Here is a 17,395-nt window from a genome sequence, read left to right as displayed (position 1 = left end):
TATAAGTGGAACAATCTGAAGGACTCCAGTTTGGCATATGTTTGTTTAACTTTCTATATCAAGAGATTTCCCTGCATATACTGTACAACAACCTGGTGTGCACTAAGGAGTAACTAGTAGCCATATTTGTATTGTGGTTTAATTGTTGTAATATTACAGTTCAGTAAACAAATATATAATATCAATGAACAGAATTGCATTGCATTGTGATGCTTTCTTTTTAATGCAATCTGGGAATGCTACATGCACGAAAGCAAATTTTTATGACTATAACGGTAATTGGAACGCTTTGATCTAATAATCTAAAAATTCATATTGGTAATTTGAGGCTCCTAGTAAAATGTGTCATAGACTCTGCACCTACCATAAGTGCCTATTTTGCCTTTTGGTACCTTTTACCCTAAGCCAGAGCAATTTTCACAGTTTTGAGATGGACAAATCAAACATTAAAAAAATCATCCAACCCCCTATACCTATATATTTTCTTAAAGTAGACACCTGCAGAATTGTCAGAATGTCACTTGGTTCTGTATAAGAACATACACCTTCATGCAATTTTGATTTAAAGTGAATGTTTTATGAATAAATGCAAATAAATGTATATTAGTTGTTAAAAGTGGAAACCAAACAATAAATTAAATGCACCAAATCTCCTAAAAACAAGAGTTCAACATGTGCAGAGTTCATTCATATCACCAAGGCCTACACCCACATGCACATGTCTTCAGAAAATCACTAGAACTGGAAGGAACAAAAATCTGCTTTGAAACGGGAAATGTTAAAAAAGTATCATCCTATAAAATGTAGGGATTACACACCATGAAAAGTAAGTGAAACCCTAAACCCAATATATATTTTTTGAAATTAGACAATCTGAAGATTACATATGTCTCAATGGATTATCGATAGCCACATCCACCTTCATGCAACCTTGTCACAAACACAAATATATATATATATTTTTTTTAAATGCACTAAAACACATATTTGCACATAAAACTCATGTTCAATCTCACATTCATATACAAAATACATTTAAAATAATAGCTTAACATGTAGACAATGTGTATATTATACTATATGTACCGCAAACATCAACTACAACAAGAGCTCAGACTCCCAAAAACACTAATACAGAAGACAGGCAAGATTTTGCTGTTATTCACTAATATATTAAAAGCTATACTGCAGCTAGCAAACTGTGACTCTGATACCAAAATCTAACTTTTTTGAGATTGCACAGCATATCATATGTAAAACACAATTTAATAATTCATATATACAATCACCTTCATGCAACTTTGCAGGAAACAGAGATTACAAGCAAAAACTGCACAAAAATTCAAATTTGCCATGTAAGTGCGGCTCAAGCAATCCCTTTCTTTTAATGTAGATTGTGAGCCCCATATAGGGATCACAATGTACAATTTTCCCTATCAGTTTGTCTTTTTTTGGAATATGGGATGGAAATCCATGCAAACACGGAGAGATTTGGTGAGATTTGAACACCAGGAATCCAGCGTTGCAAGACTGCAGTGCTAACTGTTGAGCCACCATGTGGCCCCTAAGCAAGTGGAACTCTAGAGCCCTATATCTCAGGAATGGTTGCAGCTGTCTTGATGGTTTAGAGAATCACATCTTTAAAATGATACCAAGGTCTTCATACTTATAGTTATGGAGCGATTCACTGTTGAAAAGCTGTCAGGATTTGAGATCTGCAATTGGATGCGATTGGATGCCAAACTTTAGAATTATTTAGAGTGATTTTTGGGTGTTTCTGGTTGCTACTGCATCCTCTGGTGTTAGCATCCTGCTGTGTAGCTTTCTGTGTAGCTGCTATACTAGTTCCCTCTTACTCAGTCCCCCTTCCTCTCCCACACCATTACAAAATCCTCCCTACCTCACTAAAGCTAGCAAACCCTAGCCCCTTTCACCCTTCTTGTCTCACTAAGCCTAGCGATCCCACCCATTACTAGTTCCTCCCACCCTCCCCCGTCTCCCTAGCTAACCAACCTATTCTGCCCACTGCTAGCAGAGAGGAAAAAGGGATGACCCATTTCCCAAACACAGGAAGGCTTGGTAAGTATTGGTGGCGATAGGAGAGGGGGAATAGTAATAGTAATGTTCCGTTGCACAAGTGGTGAAATGGAACATAACTGCATTATCAGAAAATGTCCCTGGGGTGGTCACATGATTGATCCAGGGATATGGGTAATTATAGATATTTTTTAATTGAAGTAAATTAGAAGTTAGGCGGGGGAAGGGAGTCTAGTTTAGGGGTTAATTCTCAGTTCATCGTGGATAACCCCTTTAAGGCACCAGGGCTGGCCAAAGACGATAGCTACTTCTGCATTCTTTATACTGTAGCTATGCTCTAGAATCTGCTCATGACTATAAGATTATCTAAAATTTATAAAAGCAAAAGTAGAAAATGGAACAGAGATAACCAAGTTTATTACATTTTTCTTGACTGATAAAAAACATGCCATGCATTTGACACTTATTGGGTCATAGCACTTTGCCTGTACACTCTTGAATATTTGTGTATTTCTGTATTACAGGGCAAAAGTCACAGAAGGCGTTAATTTATTCGGCATGAGGGGAAGCTCACATTTATGGGATGTGAAGGAAAACATGGATTTTCCAGGCAAATTATCACCTGTTATCATTGAATGTCAGAGGAAATTTTCCATTGCTGAAACAAGGTAAAACACTTATAAAATGTTGAAAGTTTTACTGGAAAGGTTGTCGTGTAACATTTAATTTTACTGCCGAGTTTTTAGAATTAACATAAAGCAAAGGAAATTGCAATTTATGGAAATGTCTACTTGTGAAAAGCAGTGGCATCACCTTGGCATTCATTCATATCACTTCTTTCATTTAGTAATCTACATTAGAAAATTACAACTGGAACCTACCTGGCTGCTAGGAGACTCATATTAGCTTTTTCTTGGTATTTTTTCATGAATAACTTCTATTCAACTTATTGTACAAAATGTAATTCTGTCATAAGGAGATCCACTGCAGGTTTTGTGTCTACTTCTCAATTCTTAATATATTAAAAGGAACTTCCAGAAAATAACATAAATGGCCTATTATAAGGAAACCAGAGGGTCACAGCCACTTTACTGCAGAAACCAAAAGAGCTATAAAAATTTACACTATGCCAGGGCTAGGCAACTTTTTTTATGCAGCGTGCCGATATAAATCAAAGAATCAAAGATGAGGTGCTTGGAGTGCCGTGTAATAATTGTAAGGCTGACAGCCACTATACTAAAGCCATATAGAACAAACCATAACAAAGAGGTGCTGCCACAAAATGTTTATGGACTCGTGTTTCCTGCTATTTCCCACGACGCATCTGTACTTACCCATTAGAAGCAATGAAAGTGCATGTGCAGCCATCAATTAGTGGTGAATGTATGTGTCCAGGAGCAGCATGGGGCAGCACCCTTAGGTTGGTATCTATGTATGTATGTGAATGCAGCTATAGCCACATCCAGTCCTAGGCCACTGGTACTTTCACTCCGATGTAAATCTGTGTTCATGTTTTACATATTTACACAAAAATGCTTGCATTTTTATTGAAAAACTGCTTCTGTTTTTTGTGCAATATAGAAAATTGTCCCATAGTGGTTCTTCCACACAGCATACAAATCTACAGTGGCCCCTCCACATGGTATAATGTCCCATAGCAGCCCCTTCACACATTATAATTTAATATATTGGCCCCGCCACACAATATAGTATCCCACAGTGGCCCCAATAAATTTTCCAAACATTTTGGGATCTTCTTGACACTTAAGAGCTGTTATTATACTCTGGGGTCTCTTCAGACTCCAGAATATAATAAGTGAAGGCCCAGGAGAGGTGATAAAACATAAAAAATAGTTTGTGTTCTCTTCGGTGCTTCTACCTGACATCAGCAATCACTGATTGGGTCTCAGGGATCACATCAGCATCCTAATGCATCATGACGCCAAAGTAACCACTGAAGCCCCATCAGCGGTCTCTGATATTAGGTTGAGCACCGAAGAGTCCAGGATAGATGAATAACATTGTTTTTATCTTTGATGACTTCCCCTGGGCCTCTGCTTATTATTCTCTGGAGTCTGGAGAGACCCCAGAGTATAATTGATTATTGATATTTCTGCCCATGTGTGCTGGTAGAATAGACAGAACTTTTATTTAGCATAATTAATTGCAGGACAACACCTCTAAAAGAGGGCAAAAGAGACCTCCCCCTTGTGTCAAAGGGGGAAAGAACAATATTATCTGAGGAAGGGGGAAAAGCTCATGATGCTATTAGGGCTAAGTATAAACAGATTAACATCATAACTAACGATTCCCTTACATCCTCTCAGCAGCACAATACTGGGATGTAGCAAGCAGATCCCTGCTGGGATTTTCCAAAGTGTCTTCATCAGACGAGTGCATCTAATTGGGCACCTTAAGTTCCTCCTCTGATGGATGGGACTGAGAATTTCTCTCAGTAAGAGGCTTTTAGAGATCTGAGAAATCGAGTCCCGGATCTCCTTTGTGCTCCTTGACCCACAATTACATCACATATAGACGGTTCCTCAAATGGAATCTCATGACATTGGTGACAACGAATGTAGTCATACCCATCAGACAGGGGGATATTGAATTCTGTATAAGCAAGATATTTCAACTTGGAGGGCCTTGTCCTCCTGCAGTTGCCACTGCCACTGGATGCAGAGGAGGATATCTACAAAAGAGAAAAAGTCAGAACAGTAAGTTTGATAGTAACAGGAGATCAGAAAAAAATTGCAGAGGTAATACCCTGAGTAGTAGGGTAAACAAGTATATTGACAAGCAGCAAGCAGGCATTAGCAACTAAAAGGAAGTGTAACGGGGCCTCCCTCTGTAAGAAACAAGCCACCATTGTCTCAGGGAGGAAAGTTTAAATAAGTAGGGAAGAGTGATCATATTTCCCCATAAATCTTATATACACAAACTCTTTTAGAAACCCTTACCAATGGGATCTTTACTACCACTACAGCGGTAAAGAGAATGGCTTTAAAATTAGACTGATAGCACAACCCAGAGCTATCAGAAGTAGGCCACAAAAAAGGGTCCCCGGGAAACAGGACCCAAATAAAAGTTCCGGCAGGGAGAAACAAGAAAGCCTTGGGAATAAAAGCTTCCAAGAAAAAGAAATGAACAGTTGAAGAGGAGAAAACTACTAAAATGGGAGGACAAAAGAGCCTCCCTCCGCCTATCCCACCACACAGGACAGAAAAAACTGAAGGGGGAGGTCTCTTTTGCCCTCTTGTAGGGGTGTTTTTCCTGCAACTAATTATGCTAATTAAAATCCTGCCTGTCCTACCAGCACACAGGGGCAGTAATACCTCATATTGGGATGCTGGTAGGACGTAAGGGAATAGTAGTTTTGTTTCGGATGTGTTTGGTCTGAACAAAACCACTGGGCTGCCATACCAGGGAAAAGAGTGGATTTCTGACCCCTGAACTACGCTGTAAATATCTTCAACTAGACTACAAAAAATGCCAGTATAAAATATCATCAAAAATAATAAAGGCCATAAAAATCCTAGAAACTCATGGTATATGTTAAGGACTGAAAATAGGCTTAAGGGTGAAATCAAACTACCCAAAAAGAAGTGGTCAAAAAAAATTGCTCAAATATCTTAAAACTATAGAATATTTATTCAAAATTTGCATTATATTACAATACATAGTGGTTAAAAATTCATAGCCAAGATGGAAAAACAGCCCTCAACTTGAGATGCTTGACTAGGAACTAACTGCACTGCATGTAATCATTCTTATAATCATAGAATAAACCAGACACAGCAAATGCAGAAATGTTAGCAACTGTATAAATATGTGCAAGAACATTTTTTTCCACAAAAATATGTGGAAAAAAACAAGCCAAATATTAAAGGTAAACATCAGTGACTATTGCACAAGACACAGTATATATAGTACAAAAATGTTTTAATAACAATAATCTATACTGCACTATATATATATATATATATATATATATATATATATATATATATATATATGTATATATATATATCAACTAGCTCACACACAATTCAGTTGTCACAATATCTAATACAAAAGCTTATAGGCAGCAACTATACCTACAGGTATAGCTACAGGTAGTGTTTAAGGGGTAGTGTTACATTGTCAGATAACATTTTCTTCATATGTATATATGTTAACATGACTCATAATAAACAGTTAACAGTCAGCAGTAATGGAAAGTAGTCCCCAGGAACAAGTGGTCCCAGTGTTGAGGAATCACTTCAATGCGTTTCACCTTTTAGGCTTACAGAAGGTGTAAAGTTTACAGTCATCTACTATACTAAACTACTGGTTAACTTACACATGGACCAGAGATCCAGAAAATGAGCCATGCTGAATATAAAACAATATAAAACCTAATTTTTTTGTTGAAAAATGTTGATAAATGTGTAGCCTCTGTGATCAGAAAAACTAGGAAAACAAATTTAAATATGTTTATATGCAATAGTATATATATAAAAACAATTTTGTTTTAGGTAAAAGAAGCAAAGTTCTTTTTTTTTTTTTTTTTCTTTTTACATTTTATACCATTCTTCTACTTCTAGTGAAAAAAATATTCAACTTTTTTTTAACAAATAAGACTAGTTATTTGAAGTCTAATTTGTCCTGAAAAAAAAACATTGGAAAAATAGTTTCACTATGCAAAGCCATTAAAAAGCTATTGCTGGGTAAAACAATGCATACCAAAGTGCTAAATTTGGCCTGAGCATTGGGGCATCAATGACGCTTGGTCCTGAAAGGGTTAATGAAGCACAACTGCAAGCAATCTGCTTATTGTATTACAATTTGGTAGAGAAATGCTCCAAATAAGGAATCATTTTCCCTTATGCATTCAATATTGTGTGTTGTGATGTTAATATTCTCACATTTATACATATAATATATAAATAGGATAATATTTGTCCTCTTGTCATGGTCTATTGGGTGAATATTCTAACATAACATTACTATAACTGCATGCAATTATTAAAACTGTAGAATGAAAACAAATAAATGATCTATCTGTACAAAAACTGATAGCAAGGTGGAATGTGTGGGAGTTGGGAGAAAAAAATAATTATTATTGGATGTTTATTTGTATTTGACTATGTAGCTTTTCACTATTTTTATTAAAATTAAATATCAAAATGTACTCTACTATGACAATTAAACAGATATTCATCCAGTTACTACCATATTGGTACTAGAAGCCCCAAACCATGTAAAGATAATCTCCACTATCGATCATTTGTACAGGTAGTGTCTAGGGGGTAGTGTTACATTGTCAGATAACATTTTCTTCATATGTATATATGTTAACATGACTCATAATAAAATAATAAAATTGTTTTTCCTCTGCGTTACAGTAATTTTTATTTTGTATGTTGTTGTCGGGGGTGGTGCTATAACCTTTAATAATGGCAATTTTTTGGCATATTATTTTATTTATTTATTTTAATTATTTTATTTACATTTTTTTAACCATTTCCGGACCGCCCATAGATGATATACCTTCGGAAAGTGGTTGACTTGTTCTGACAGGACGTACCAGTACGTCCTGTCAGAACACAGCAGCTGCACAAGATCATGCAGCTGCTTTTACTGGGAGCAAGCTGTAACTTCAGTCGGAGCTCCCAGAGAGATGGCAGGGAAGGTTTATTACTAGAGATGAGCGAACACTGTTCGGATCAGCCGATCCGAACAGCACGCACCCATAGAAATGAATGGAAGCACCTGTGACACTGACTTTGCCGGCGGCCGGCGTCACAGGTGCTTCCATTCATTTCTATGGGTGCATGCTGTTCGGATCGGCTGATCCGAACTGTGTTCGCTGATCTCTATTTATTACCTCCCCTGCCTTCTTCATCGCTGTGTATACAGCGCTCAATTCTAATGATCGAATCCCCCTCCCAACAGTTGCATAGAATGTTAAATCCACTCTTTAAATGGATTTTCAATGGGTTTTTTTTTTGTCTTCTGAAAGGATATTATTAGAGATGAGCGAACACTAAAATGTTCGAGGTTCGAAATTCGATTCGAACAGCCGCTCACTGTTCGAGTGTTCGAATGGGTTTCGAACCCCATTATAGTCTATGGGGAACATAAACTCGTTAAGGGGGAAACCCAAATTCGTGTCTGGAGGGTCACCAAGTCCACTATGACACCCCAGGAAATGATACCAACACCCTGGAATGACACTGGGGCAGCAGGGGAAGCATGTCTGGGGGCATAAAAGTCACTTTATTTCATGGAAATCCCTGTCAGTTTGCGATTTTCGCAAGCTAACTTTTCCCCATAGAAATGCATTGGCCAGTGCTGATTGGCCAGAGTACGGAACTCGACCAATCAGCGCTGGCTCTGCTGGAGGAGGCGGAGTCTAAGATCGCTCCACACCAGTCTCCATTCAGGTTCGACCTTAGACTCCGCCTCCTCCCGCAGAGCCAGCGCTGATTGGCCGAAGGCTGGCCTATGCATTCCTATGCGAATGCAGAGACTTAGCAGTGCTGAGTCAGTTTTGCTCAACTACACATCTGATGCACACTCGGCACTGCTACATCAGATGTAGCAATCTGATGTAGCAGAGCCGAGGGTGCACTAGAACCCCTGTGCAATCTCAGTTCACGCTAATAGAATGCATTGGCCAGCGCTGATTGGCCAATGCATTCTAATAGCCCGATGAAGTAGAGCTGAATGTGTGTGCTAAGCACACACATTCAGCACTGCTTCATCACGCCAATACAATGCATTAGCCAGTGCTGATTGGCCAGAGTACGGAATTCGGCCAATCAGCGCTGGCTCTGCTGGAGGAGGCGGAGTCTAAGGTCGGACCTGAATGGAGACTGGTGTGGAGCGATCTTAGACTCTGCCTCCTCCAGCAGAGCCAGCGCTGATTGGCCGAATTCCGTACTCTGGCCAATCAGCGCTGGCCAATGCATTCTATTAGCCCGATGAAGTAGAGCTGAATGTGTGTGCTTAGCAGCGCTGGCCAATGCATTCTATTAGCTTGATGAAGCAGAGTGTGCACAAGGGTTCAAGCGCACCCTCGGCTCTGATGTAGCAGAGCCGAGGGTGCACAAGGGTTCAAGCGCACCCTCGGCTCTCCTACATCAGAGCCGAGGGTGCGCTTGAACCCTTGTGCAGCCTCGGCTCTGCTACATCAGAGCCGAGGGTGCGCTTGAACCCTTGTGCACACTCTGCTTCATCAAGCTAATAGAGTGCATTGGCCAGCGCTGATTGGCCAGAGTACGGAATTCGGCCAATCAGCGCTGGCCAATGCATCCCTATGGGAAAAAGTTTATCTCACAAAAATCATAATTACACACCCGATAGAGCCCCAAAAAGTTATTTTTAATAACATTCCCCCCTAAATAAAGGTTATCCCTAGCTATCCCTGCCTGTACAGCTATCCCTGTCTCATAGTCACAAAGTTCACATTCTCATATGACCCGGATTTGAAATCCACTATTCGTCTAAAATGGAGGTCACCTGATTTCGGCAGCCAATGACTTTTTCCAATTTTTTTCAATGCCCCCGGTGTCGTAGTTCCTGTCCCACCTCCCCTGCGCTGTTATTGGTGCAAAAAAGGCGCCAGGGAAGGTGGGAGGGGAATCGAATTTTGGCGCACTTTACCACGCGGTGTTCGATTCGATTCGAACATGGCGAACACCCTGATATCCGATCGAACATGTGTTCGATAGAACACTGTTCGCTCATCTCTAGATATTATGGCACAGAAAGTTATTATGCAGCAGAAAGATATATATATATATATATATATATATATATATATATATATATATATATATTGTAAAGTCTGCATACAAGTGTTTTTTCTGCATTTGTTTTATATGTTTAACAGGCTGTGAACGAGGTCAATTGCTGGATTCATAAATACTTAGTTCATTCTTGCATCATATTCTAAGTGGTGTGGTTGGTTATATGAATGTTCACAAGTTCACCAATTTCTCTAGAGTGATAGCCATTTTATTACTTAAGGATGTAAAAAAAATAAATGCAGTCAAAAATGGCAAAATACTTTTGTTTAGTACCTTCTGAAAAAAAAAACCCCTGTGTCCATATTCCCAAAACAGGTTAAAGATCACATTTATAGACATTGTATTTACTAGAAAGGGCTTTAAGATTATGATTTTTCTAACAGTTTATTTTATCGAAAGAAAAAAATCTATTAAACAAAAAAAAAAAGTCTAATTAAAGATAAATGTGGTGGAATTTGCTGTTTTAATTTCTGCCTATTACAGATTTATTCAGTACCATCTGTTTAAAGTTAGGCATTTAGCTGTTGAAGCGGATTGCCCACCAGCTAAATGTCACTGGCAATGACTAACACTTATGTGCACTGTGCTCCAAGTCTGATTAATCTATGATATTCATTAGTATGTGTCAGCCAAATCATTAGCATTATTGACTTTGTATTTTACCAGTTATAAATAGGTCTGTCTGGCTATAATTGTTCAGAAATGCTATATTGTTCCATTAAAAATTGGAAATGAACCTGCTTAAATGGTGCTAAAGATTAGGTGCTATATATTAATGGAGAATCAGCACATACCTGCTCAAAACAATAACAAGTAAGATATCTTACTAAGCAAGATTTTTGGAAGCAATCATGCTTTATATTATATTGTATGCTAAAGGTAATATTCAACATTTTTTATGTCAACAGTTTGTTTTAAAAAAAAAAGTTACAATACTTTACAGAACTGGTATCTCATGAAACGTACAGTTATCGTATTCTATTAAATACTGGAGACCTATTGCACACTACTACGTTCTGGTTCATCATGTTCCAGATAATAATGTTCTGGCTGCTGCTGTTGAATTTTCTTCTGCTACTTGTAGCATTGGTCTTGGCAGAGGCAGTGGAGCACTGATTTTTCTTGAAAAAATTGTTTGTAAAAAAACAAAAAAACAACAAAAAAAAGACATACACATAGTGTAAAAATTGTCACTAATCACTATCATATGACAGCAGGTGTGGCACCTCTTCTTGATAAGCTGGAGGGGAATAGTCAGCATTGTGGGCAAGCAGAGGAGGAAGACATGACTGTTGGTGGTGGAGATTTTTGTGGAAGAGGGTTTGGTACTACTACTGGTAGTCATTATGGTAGCGGAGCACATCTGGAGGTTAAAATTATGAGAGTGTGAATGAATCCCATGGCCATGATTTGTCATAAAAAAATGGGGACGGCCATGACTTTACCAATGATGATGATTTTTTTTTGCATATAGCTACTGGCAACTGCAACAAGGTGATGAGGTAACAAATTAATGAAAAGAGTAATGGCAGTGGTAATAGTAAAGATTTCAGTCAAAAGGTAGGCCCAACATACAAAAACCATGCCTGGGGAAGACCTACATGGAGTTCACGATACAGTATCTGGAAAATGTTGAACCAGAAGTTTTACAGTTCTCAGCGCCAACCGGCACCAACTGGCTGCTTCAGCATGTATAGATGTATATATGTATATGTTAGAGTAGTGATAATAGTAGCATAATATTCAAGAGGGTGTTCAGTGCTGTCTGTGGCATTATAACACCAAGAAGGACAAAACTGTTCACAGCTAGTAAAAAAGCTAGTATAACAGCATGTAAAAAATAAATCAGGCAAAGATCCTTGATGATTGTCCCACACCTCTGGCTGATATCTCCTAATATTGGTGCCGCCATTTTCCTTTTTTATCAGGTTCCATTTACTGTACTACTCACAGTAAACGCCTAGACAAAGTAAACAGCTACCACCACTGCCACCACTCAGTCAGACATGTCCTTTGGCCTGGTCAATCATTCCATATCACACTGCCATTCATATTGCCAAAGCTACAACTACTTAGCTAAATATGTCCTGCAGGCTGGTCCATCACATTACACCATAGCACACTGACAAACTGGAACTTTTAACCAATTTGGAGATCAGTTGAGTGTGGCCAAATCTCTATGCACTGAGAACTTTGCTGAAGAAGCTGAATGTGGTCATGTACAATGGAGAAAGAACGACACAAGAATAAATATAACAAATTCAGGCTTGAATAGGCCACCAGGATTAAGTAGTTTCCTGCCAATGGATAGTGAGGTGAGTAACAGTGCTGTCTATAACAGAGACCCCATGATATTAAATATTGTAGTCAGGTGATCCTAGTGGGTCCAGATGACAATCTAATTTGTATGGCCAACATAAAGGGGTTTTACTATTTTCAGAACTTAGAAGAAAAATTGAGGATCGATGATGGTTCAATTGCCAGGGCCCCTACTGACCACACAAACAAGGGGTTTTACTTCCAGTTCTAAATGGTGCGTTAGACAAGAATACCTCTGGTTTATTCATTTCAAGAAAGCTAGAGTACAGTGCTTAAAGGGATTCTATCATTAAAATCACATTTTTTCTCGATCACACGAAGGAATAGCCTTAAGAAAGGCTATTGTTCTCCAACCTTTAGATGTCTTCTCTGCGCCGCCGTTCGGTAGATATCCCGGTTTTCTTCAGTATGCAAATTAGTTATGATAGAATCTCTTTAACTATCTCCAATGGTACCTTTAAAATGAATGGAGCAGGGATGCACGTGTGCAAACATGGCTGCATCCAGAACAGGGAATAACAAAAACTCTATTGTCATTTTTGGATGGGGCCCCAGTGGTCGGACCTCCACAGATTTGCAACCTATTTTGTAGATATTTGCAATCCTATATTCCCTGTTCTGTGGAGATTCGTACCTTACTGCAGCTTAGTGTCTACTGATAAATTTAAAGTCATTGGCCAGTTCAGAAGTAGTTAAAAACTAGAGATGAGCGAACACTAAAATGTTCGAGGTTCGAAATTCGATTCGAACAGCCGCTCACTGTTCGAGTGTTCGAATGGGTTTCGAACCCCATTATAGTCTATGGGGAACATAAACTCGTTAAGGGGGAAACCCAAATTCGTGTCTGGAGGGTCACCAAGTCCACTATGACACCCCAGGAAATGATACCAACACCCTGGAATGACACTGGGACAGCAGCGGAAGCATGTCTGGGGGCATAAAAGTCACTTTATTTCATGGAAATCCCTGTCAGTTTGCGATTTTCGCAAGCTAACTTTTCCCCATAGAAATGCATTGGCCAGTGCTGATTGGCCAGAGTACGGAACTCGACCAATCAGCGCTGGCTCTGCTGGAGGAGGCGGAGTCTAAGATCGCTCCACACCAGTCTCCATTCAGGTCCGACCTTAGACTCCGCCTCCTCCGGCAGAGCCAGCGCTGATTGGCCGAAGGCTGGCCAATGCATTCCTATGCGAATGCAGACTTAGCAGTGCTGAGTCAGTTTTGCTCAACTACACATCTGATGCACACTCGGCACTGCTACATCAGATGTAGCAATCTGATGTAGCAGAGCCGAGGGTGCACTAGAACCCCTGTGCAAACTCAGTTCACGCTAATAGAATGCATTGGCCAGCGCTGATTGGCCAATGCATTCTATTAGCCCGATGAAGTAGAGCTGAATGTGTGTGCTAAGCACACACATTCAGCACTGCTTCATCAAGCCAATACAATGCATTAGCCAGTGCTGATTGGCCAGAGTACGGAATTCGGCCAATCAGCGCTGGCTCTGCTGGAGGAGGCGGAGTCTAAGATCGCTCCACACCAGTCTCCATTCAGGTCCGACCTTAGACTCCGCCTCCTCCGGCAGAGCCAGCGCTGATTGGCCGAAGGCTGGCCAATGCATTCCTATGCGAATGCAGACTTAGCAGTGCTGAGTCAGTTTTGCTCAACTACACATCTGATGCACACTCGGCACTGCTACATCAGATGTAGCAATCTGATGTAGCAGAGCCGAGGGTGCACTAGAACCCCTGTGCAAACTCAGTTCACGCTAATAGAATGCATTGGCCAGCGCTGATTGGCCAATGCATTCTATTAGCCCGATGAAGTAGAGCTGAATGTGTGTGCTAAGCACACACATTCAGCACTGCTTCATCACGCCAATACAATGCATTAGCCAGTGCTGATTGGCCAGAGTACGGAATTCGGCCAATCAGCGCTGGCCAATGCATTCTATTAGCCCGATGAAGTAGAGCTGAATGTGTGTGCTAAGCACACACATTCAGCACTGCTTCATCAAGCCAATACAATGCATTAGCCAGTGCTGATTGGCTAGAGTACGGAATTCGGCCAATCAGCGCTGGCCAATGCATTCTATTAGCCCGATGAAGTAGAGCTGAATGTGTGTGCTAAGCACACACATTCAGCACTGCTTCATCAAGCCAATACAATGCATTAGCCAGTGCTGATTGGCCAGAGTACGGAATTCGGCCAATCAGCGCTGGCTCTGCCGGAGGAGGCGGAGTCTAAGGTCGGACCTGAATGGAGACTGGTGTGGAGCGATCTTAGACTCCGCCTCCTCCAGCAGAGCCAGCGCTGATTGGTCGAGTTCCGTACTCTGGCCAATCAGCGCTGGCCAATGCATTCTATTAGCCCGATGAAGTAGAGCTGAATGTGTGTGCTTAGCACACACATTCAGCTCTACTTCATCAGGCTAATAGAATACATTGGCCAATCAGCGCTGGCCAATGCATTCTATTAGCTTGATGAAGCAGAGTGTGCACAAGGGTTCAAGCGCACCCTCGGCTCTGATGTAGCAGAGCTGAGGGTGCACAAGGGTTCAAGTGCACCCTCGGCTCTCCTACATCAGAGCCGAGGGTGCGCTTGAACCCTTGTGCAGCCTCGGCTCTGCTACATCAGAGCCGAGGGTGCGCTTGAACCCTTGTGCACACTCTGCTTCATCAAGCTAATAGAATGCATTGGCCAGCACTGATTGGCCAGAGTACGGAATTCGGCCAATCAGCGCTGGCCAATGCATCCCTATGGGAAAAAGTTTATCTCACAAAAATCACAATTACACACCCGATAGAGCCCCAAAAAGTTATTTTTAATAACATTCCCCCCTAAATAAAGGTTATCCCTAGCTATCCCTGCCTGTACAGCTATCCCTGTCTCATAGTCACAAAGTTCACATTCTCATATGACCCGGATTTGAAATCCACTATTCGTCTAAAATGGAGGTCACCTGATTTCGGCAGCCAATGACTTTTTCCAATTTTTTTCAATGCCCCCAGTGTCGTAGTTCCTGTCCCACCTCCCCTGCGCTGTTATTGGTGCAAAAAAGGCGCCAGGGAAGGTGGGAGGGGAATCGAATTTTGGCGCACTTTACCACGTGGTGTTCGATTCGATTCGAACATGGCGAACACCCTGATATCCGATCGAACATGTGTTCGATAGAACACTGTTCGCTCATCTCTATTAAAAACATTAAAAAGCTGGCTACGGATGAGTTGAGACAAGCTAGACAAGCTGGAGTAGTTGAAAGGACAAGATCTGAAGTCGGTCACAATGAATGGCTACTTTGCAGGATAAGTTGTGCGGAAGTCAAGTGAAGAAATTTTCAAGGAAAGGATATACTAAACCAGGGAAAAACATATTCAAAATTAAAATATGATAATTGTATTACAATGAGTTTTTCAAGCGAAAAAATGTATTTAGCTGACTGTGTTTATGTGTTTTATTTTCAATGTTTAAGTCCCATGAGTGTCTCCTCACTGCAGAAAATTACACTTTTCACACTAAGTTAGTTTTATTAATAATATTTTCTGATCCATGTTAAACCATCAAGAAGAGAATCTCAAATTGCTTAACAAATATACCTTCAGCATTCAAGTGATGAAGCTTAGTTTTAAGAGTAATTAAACAATATGCAAATGGCCCATAAATAACTTGAAAAATAATAAACTGGAAGCACATGATTCTGGGAAGTAATCATACATAAATAAATATTCTCTGCATATTTATTCCATTAGATAACGTAGCTTTCAGATGATGATGGAATGCGTTGAGATGAAAATATGATTTTACTTTCCATTTGACAGTAGTGTCATAATTTGACAGTACTGCAATAATTCATTGCAAATAATACGTATTAAAAAATGTTACAAGGGCACAGTAGGTTTGGCTCTGTAGTCCATCAAAAGGGAATAATGCCTATATGCAATCATTAATGGGCTACATAAACAGCATAAACAGGGATGTATTATTAGTGACAGAAATTCATCACATATCCATGACATGCAGTGTATACCGGTAACTGTTTTCACATTCAAGTGTAAGCTGATATTGCTGGCAAATGCAAATAACCTTTAATATATAGCTGATAGATTTTGTTGCAGGGTTATGTGAGCCAAAACCAGGAGTGGATTGAGCAGAAGGGAGAAGTATAAGAACTTCCTATATATTTCCCATTCCTTTTGTAGCCATTCTTGGCTTTGGCTTAAAAAAACAAAACAACACAGCGCAATCTGCAACAAAAAAATCTGCTAACCGGTCATGTGACCACCCCAGGGACATTATCTGGTAACAATCCGTTTCCATGTTTCCCTTTTCCTCTCCTCCCAAACAACTCCATCATACTTACCTATTTTCTTCCTGTCTAGGCTTCCTTCTGCAGGGAACAGTTCCTCCTTCTTCCTTCACGTTAGCTCGCGTGTGCAAAAAAGAGCCAGACTTCATCTCTATTGCGCAAGTGTGGAAGCCTGTCCAATTGTGATTTAGTGAAGGCTACAACACAGTGCCGGGAGTGCTGCACGTGGGCAGTCACAAAAGAGGAAGAACTGTTCCCCACAGAAGGAAGCCAAGATGGGAAGAAGCCAGGTGAAGCATAATAGGGTATGGTGGTGGGATGAGTAAGTTGGGAAGTGCTAGCAGTTGGTGGAATAGCTAAGGAGACAGGAAGGGGGGAGTGAGAGCCTACAACTACCAAAATGCATTGCATTAGCTAAGGCAGCAGGAAACTACCCCTGGTAAACAAATGCAGAAGATGGTAGATGCTCCCAGAGAAACCCAGAAGTCATTCAAAACACTGCTAAAGGAATATGGGTGCACTTATTAATCCATTAATAGCACTAGCAGACCTTTTTTTTTAAAAAAAAAAAAAATTGTTCAGAAAACATGTACCTTTTAGTGGTTAATTTACTCAACCCTAACAGCATTTTCCCCGGTGCTCACTTTCTTTTTGTTCAAACCTGAAACACAAGATAACGTATTGCCACATGTATCGACATGAAATTTTGCATTAGCATTCACTAGCATTAACTAATTTTCTTCCTTGAAACTCTATTCCTCTACTAGTCCCAAGTTTACTTTACCTCATATCCCTCGCTTTAGCACTGGAGACCAACAGCAAGCTGTTACTGTGCTACACATTGATTATAAATAGAGATGAGCGAACAGTGTTCTATCGAACTCATGTTCGATCGGATATTAGGCTGTTCGGCATGTTCGAATCGAATCGAACACCG

At 40.2% G+C, this 17,395-nt stretch overlaps 1 protein-coding gene and 1 long non-coding RNA gene across 2 annotated transcripts in view; one reads left to right on the top strand and one right to left on the bottom strand.

Annotated features, from left to right (window-relative positions):
- Positions 1–17,395, bottom strand: part of LOC142203938 (uncharacterized) — a 1,061,686-nt gene that overhangs the window by 439,190 nt on the left and 605,101 nt on the right. The window lies entirely within an intron of this gene.
- Positions 1–17,395, top strand: part of TMEM132D (transmembrane protein 132D) — a 713,376-nt gene that overhangs the window by 347,275 nt on the left and 348,706 nt on the right. Inside the window, exon 3 of the mRNA XM_075274815.1 lies at positions 2,562–2,705. Within this exon, the coding sequence (XP_075130916.1) occupies positions 2,562–2,705 (144 nt within the window). The remainder of the gene's footprint in view (positions 1–2,561; positions 2,706–17,395) is intronic.

This window comes from Leptodactylus fuscus, chromosome 1 (assembly GCF_031893055.1).
Source record: "Leptodactylus fuscus isolate aLepFus1 chromosome 1, aLepFus1.hap2, whole genome shotgun sequence".
Taxonomy (NCBI): domain Eukaryota; kingdom Metazoa; phylum Chordata; class Amphibia; order Anura; family Leptodactylidae; genus Leptodactylus; species Leptodactylus fuscus.
The sequence above is the reverse complement of the archived record's forward strand: the minus strand, read 5'-3'. Positions and strand labels throughout refer to the sequence as shown.